We start from the raw sequence: 6,628 nt of genomic DNA, 5'->3' as shown, positions 1-6,628 counted from the left end.
AGGTGTGGCGAAGGTACGGTCAATTTGCATGTTTGTCTTTTATTAAATTTTATATATATATGGTGTTTTTATTATTGATTTCAGAGAAGGAGAGGGAGGGAGAGATAGAAACATCAATAATGAGAGAGAATCATTGACCAGCTGCCTCCTGCACACCCCACACTGGAGATCGAGCCTGCAACCCGGGCATGTGCCCTGACTGGGAATTAAACCGTAACCTCCTAGCTCATAGGTCAACACTCAACCACTGAGCCACGCCAGCTAGGCCACCTACCTTTGTTTTAACAGTCAACCAAGAGTCCTGTAACTTCTTATACCCAAGAGAAAACTTTGTTTGATAGGTGCTATGTATCCCAAGATATCTTGGCTTTGCTCTTCATTTATATGCATTATAATTTTCCATTGATCATTGGAAATGAAGGAAGTCAACACCGAATGGGTGTACATATTGCATTCTAGACATTTATATTAAGCCTCACAACAATGCTGTCCTATAGGTAACTCTCCCTTCCTCTTTTCTAGTGATGATATAGAATGGCATCTATGCTCAGGATCCAGAGTGACACATCATCAGATGTATTATGTCTGTGCCATAAGGAATTGTACTGTTTTCCTGGGAGAAAAGAAAAGGCAAGCTCATTGTCTGAGGTCACATGGTTGGTAAATAGGATAACTGTGAGTCAAACTTTGATCTGTCTATTTTAGAAGCCCATGTACTTCTACAGAAAACCAAGTTTGTTCCTATTAAGGAAAAGTGTAAGGCAAGGAGGAGACTGAGATGGAGTAAAGGACAATGCTCCATGCAGGATATACCCTGGTTTTGAAAGAAGAACATACCTTCACAATGTAGGAAAGTAAGGACCCTCCAAAGAAAAGGCACCATTTACTAAGAAAATTGGCAGTAATAACTATTGTTGGGAAATAAGTAGACTAGCACAAACTGAAAAATTCTGGAAAGTAGACTATAGACCTAGGAAAAACGCAACTGTTTATAGACATTAGGCATCCCTGAACACAGCTCCATTTCACCTGTTCTTTTAATTAATATTATTTTATCACCTCATGTTTTTACACAGCTTGGTCCTAAGCAAAAATATACATAAAATTATGGACCAATGTAAATTATCACATAACACATGACAATGAACACTTTTCAAGAGCAATAATTTGAAAATACCATATTGAAAAAAATGGTTTTAATGAAAAATAAAGGACCCAATGACAGCAGAAAAAAATGAAGCCCAAAGTCAGTGATTTGGGCCATATTTATAAAATTCCACACAAAAGAGAGAACAAATCACAATGGTACTGTATTCTCATTACAAAATGGTGCTCTAATTGTTTGCTAAGACAGTTCTCCAAATTTAAACTGACCTGACAAAAGATGGAATTTGTGTGATTTTCTCTTCCGCTGTGCTCTGATTTCATGGGTAAAGCAAGATGTTAAAGGGTAATTTTTTCTCTTTTATTTTAGGTAACGCTTCCTAAATAATAGGGAGTTGCCAATATGATTTGCTTTCCACCAAAATAGGACTTGGTCAGAAAAAGATGAAACCTGAGTACTCATTCTAATGCCTTCACCTTGAGGAGTAAGGAAAACAAACAAGCCTGCTCTAGCTCATCGGAAACAGCACAGAGGATTAGAGCAGTACTAGATATCACATTGACAACTTGATGATAGGATCAATATTCCTTATAAAGATAGCTTTTACCATATGTAATGTTCTGTGCATCACATTTTACATACATGAATATATTCCACTTAAATTTCTTCTACAAAACTGTTATGTCTGTATTATTGTTATCAGTGTTTTACAGATTAGAAGACAGGCTCAGAGAGAGATAGTAACTCACCAACTCTTTTAATAAAGGTCTCTGATTTTAAAAAGTTGGGACTGAAAACTGGACAAGGCTATTCAAAACCTATACTCTTTATCACTCTACCACAATACTTATAGAATCATTTTATTCACAAACATGCCAACACCCAACATAATTAATTAATTTTCTTGAACCCTGAGAACTCAGTTAATACCTTCATGTACTTAATATGCATTGGTTCAATTTCAATTGAAGGAAACTTTCCAATTGTTTTTGGAAAACACAGTATCATCCCTCCTCAGACATACCTGTCCATAATTCCATCTGATTTATCTTTATCCCCTCTCCAGGGAAGGGAAGTACTTCTTATAGTTGAGGAAAAGAAGAAAGGCTCATTCCTTTCCTATGCCATTCCAGAAGCCTGATTATAGATGTCCAGTTCTGCTTTTGTACAGTGGTCTTCAAAGATGTGTAAGGACCCCTGTACAAAAGGAAAGCAGGGCTGGGGCCACCTTGCTGACTCCAAAAGACCAAGAAGAGCCCAGCACACCAAATGTCTTTTGATCTTAGCTAAATCTCACTCCATTCGCTGCAATTCCATTAATCTGAAACATGTTATTAGGACAGTCCTTCAAGCTGTACCAGCAAGCAGTGTTCATTGTTGTTCCCCCACAAGATCCTGATTAGGAAAGCCAAGAGCAGGAAGTCACTGTCAGTTAGCATCTCCCTATCAGCAGCTTAAAGGAAGACATTGCAAGAGTACCCTGGGCTGAAGAAATTGCAAATGATGGGCTCATTGTTTTGTACCTGGGCCCCTGTTAAAAGAGACATTGACTAATGCTGAGGCCATTGTTTTCAACACTGGTTTTTACCACAGATGCAGAAGTCTTTGCCTGAGACAATACCTTAAAATGTTCCTAGATTTCAACAGTGACTTAATAACACCAGGGCATCATTCTGACTATTCCTTTCAGTGGAAATATGAGTCAAGTCCAAAAATATGCACTAAATTGGTCTGCAAGGGAGTCTGTGCTAATGAAAAACAAAACAGAGTCTCTGAAAAGTTCCTTTTTTCTATTAAAGACAAACTTACATCAAAGTTACAGTGTACTTTAATAAACATAGGCATTTTTATTAATTTTATAATTTTCCTGCCTCATATAAAGAAGTCCTCCCCGGTGAGGTTGAAGCAGCCCCGGTGAGGTTGGGACGGCCCCGGTGAGGTTGAAACGGCCCCGGTGAGGTAGGGACGGCCCCGGTCAGGTTGAAGCAGCCCCGGTAGGGTAGGGACGGCCCTGGTGAGGCTGAAACGGCCCCGGTGAGGTTGGGACTGCTCCAGTGAGGTTGGGACAGATAATGGGGACCAGTATAGACTGATGAACAGGGGTAGATGCAGAGGCAGAGCAACATTGAACAGACTGTCAAACTACAGTGGGAATCCTGGGGAGGGTTTGCGGGGGGGGGGGGGGGGGATTAAGAGATCCACCGAAGGACTTATATGCATGCATATAAGATGTAACCAATGGACACAAGACACCGGGGGCGGGGAGGGGTCAGGGGAATGTCAAGGGGGGGAAAAAAGGAGACATATGTAATACTCTTTTTAATACTTTAAGAAATAAAAATTATTTTTAAAAATTTTTTTTAAAAAAGAAGTCCTCTCCGATAGATCTTGAATATCAAACTAGATTTTCTGTACTAGTCCTGGAGGGGAAAAAAAGAGCAGTTGAAATGTCTAGAGGAAAGCTGTAGGCAAAACATCCAGAAAAATCATAGGAGGTGTGCTCTGAATACAATTTTAAAGAAAAAGCATGGTTGCAAATTGGTAGGGTGCTATGTGAGTAGCAACTCAGGACACTTGTAACAAGACTGATAGGTCATAAAAGCATTGTCCACAGGAGCCAGGCAGGAGCCATCACTGAGTGAACAGACAGGATGTGAATCAGGAGGGAGCAGTAGGAGACCCCTGCACAATTGCTCTCTTCAACAGACTTAGTTGCTGACTCAGCTCTAATTGATTCATTATGGTAATGGAAACTCAGTGCACCAATCCTGATTTTTACAAATAAGATAGACATGTAAATTTATGTGAACTCTCCCAGTTTGAAAAGTGAACATCAAAAATCCACTATTATAAGGAACACTGAATGTGCTGATCAGAACAGGTTTTTGACCAGATACACTCCTGTGACTGCAGTATATGCCTTTTACCTCATAATATAGACACTGGGTTACAGGACTTTCTACCTAATGTGGCTGTCAGCAACACAGAGGAGTGACTCTACATCTAATGCAATTTTACATCTTCGTCACTTATGAAAATTATTTCCATAAAGCATACATAAAAATATCTGTAATGGTGACAATAAAAAATTTAGTGATCTAAAAAAAAACTGCCTCATGATAAAATATATTAATGAATTTCAGCAAGAAGAAGATTTAAGGCTGAGTGTTACTAGCTCTGCACGTGGTCCTGACCAGGTCACCACTATGTCCTTATTGACATAACGACATCAAGAATCAAAATATCGAATTTCCAAATAACAGGAATAAAGGAAGGTAATAAAAAATGATGTGAATCTTTTTGTTGAAAGGGTATATGATACCCTTTAAGTGTTGAGTATAGTTTTCTAACCTACAAGTTTGACCAGAAATTTAACACCTTTTAGTATGAGGCTTGCCCCACTGGGATGTCCGTCCGTTCTCTGCACAATTTCCTTTAAATGTCACTACATGCTTACTCTGGGGCAGACTCTACAGAAAGACTTTCCCCTGGTTGTTTTCAAGTTATAACACTTCACAGGAAGTGAACAAACAAACAAAAAATCAAGCCATGTATTAAAACAACAAACCTCAAGGACACATAAGAAACTACTATACACCTTCAGGATTTTACGGAGCAAGGAACTCAGAGCTCGAGGTGGCAGCACAGGGAGGTGATGAGATGGAGAATGTTGGCTGAGGGGGAACCAGAGAGATCACTCAGTGAAGGGGACCTGGGTTCCCCCTGTGCAGACAGCGCTTGGGCTCCCTTTATTCTGAGAACTAGGCCTGCCTTTCTGTATTTCAGTCCCTCAGTGCCCTCACCAAGTTGAGTTCTAAAATCTATGGCCATTCTGCAACCAGTGGGCAGTTTTCCCTACAGAAACCAGAGGCACGGGCAGAGCTCTGCTCTGCAGGGACTCTTGCCATTAGAGTTGTACCACAGAAGCAGCAGCCAGCTGTCCTGGGGTATGTGTTCATCAGCAGAGGACAAAACAAGAGGCTCATTGCAAAACTGGGCCATGTGCCAATCTGTGAGATTCTGCGATCTTAGATTCAAACCCCTCCTGGCTCTGCTGGCCCCACCCACAGGGGCTGCTCTATATCTTCAGTCCACAGGATAGAGGAGACCAGCTGCCCCTGAGACCCGGGACCACCAGCTGGATCTGTTCTCACAGCAGCCACAGCACTGACTGGGTAAGACAATGACCCCCTCCTGGGGTTGGGACAGGAGGACCAGTGATGGGACAGCAACTGCCAGGGGACTGAGCTTGGGCTAGTACCCAGGACACAAGACAGACTTGGGGGGCTGAAGGGAAAGGAAATAGGACCTTGGTGACAGCAGGGGCCTTTCAGGGTGACAGATGAAGGGGTGTGTCACAACTGGGCAGGGATGGAGGAGATGCTTCTCTTTTGACAGGAAACATGGTTCCAACACAGCGGGATTCCCAGCTTTGTCTCCTTCTGCTGCTGGGGCTCATGGGAATGGTGATCTCCTTCCATGCCCCACCTAGGGGTCTAACCTGGGCTCAGTGGTTTGAAGTTCAACACGTAAACATGACCAACACTCGATGCACCATTGCAATGCAGGCGATTAACCGTTTACGGAGGCCATGCAAAGGCCAAAATACTTTCATCCACACATCACTTGCTGCTGTCGTTAATCTCTGTTACACAGCAAATATAACCTGCCGTAATGGACGTGATAAAAATTGCTATAGAAGCCGAGTTGCAGTGCATCTTACCTACTGCAACCTCACCAGACCAGCACATCCTTACTATCAGTGCCAATACCAGCAAGTAGCCTTACTGAGAAACTACAGTGTTGCCTGTGACAACGGACACATTCCAGTTCACTTCGATAGAATCATCTAAGCTCTGTGCCCGCAGTCACAGCCATGGTCCCATGCCGCCATCCACCCTGGATATCAGCACCAGTCTCACCACCAGCCCACAACCCCTTTAAGCTCTGCTGCGCTGCAGCTCCTGTGCACCTGCAATAAACTCCTTTGCAGAATGACCTACCAGTCTCTGTGTCTGTTTGTGCCCCTCTGCTGTCATGTAGACACATCTGATCAAGAGAATGTTTCCCTTCCTCTCATATGAGATCTGAGGTACATAGAGAGGCATGAGTGTAAGATGCTCCTTGTAAAATGAAGTGACTCAGAATGTCCTCCCTCTCTGCCTCACATTGAAAACCTGAAGCTTCAACTGACCTGTGTATTTCCATCCCAAGAGGTAAATGGGCCCAGTTGAGTAAATAGGAAGCAAATGCCTTTGATTCTGTCTGATTAAGGAGCAATAAATTATGAGAAATGTAAACTTGTTTGTTGTAATCCAAAACAGGGATAAAATACCACGTGTGATTTTTAGCTACGGAGATATTTTTCTGTAAAAGAGCACATCAATTCCACAGGTATTACTGGTTACACTAGGGCTGGATCCTGGGTCCAATGTGGAATGAGATCACCTGTTCAGGTAGCACATTCACAGGTTCTAGTGCTGCCAAGAGAAGATAGGAAATCTTCCCTGGCCATTTCTATGT

At 42.2% G+C, this 6,628-nt stretch overlaps 1 protein-coding gene across 1 annotated transcript; it reads left to right on the top strand.

Moving 5' to 3' along the window:
* The first annotated feature begins 5,640 nt into the window (after positions 1 to 5,640).
* Positions 5,641 to 5,958, top strand: LOC102421348 (non-secretory ribonuclease). The gene has a single exon (XM_006087518.1). The coding sequence runs from the start codon at positions 5,641 to 5,643 to the stop codon at positions 5,956 to 5,958; it is 318 nt and encodes a 105-aa protein (XP_006087580.1).
* Positions 5,959 to 6,628: the final 670 nt, after the last annotated feature.

The sequence above is a fragment of the Myotis lucifugus genome, unplaced genomic scaffold (assembly GCF_000147115.1).
Source record: "Myotis lucifugus unplaced genomic scaffold, Myoluc2.0 scaffold_38, whole genome shotgun sequence".
In the NCBI taxonomy this organism is placed as follows: Eukaryota; Metazoa; Chordata; class Mammalia; order Chiroptera; family Vespertilionidae; genus Myotis; species Myotis lucifugus.
This window is presented reverse-complemented; position numbering and strand designations above follow the sequence as displayed.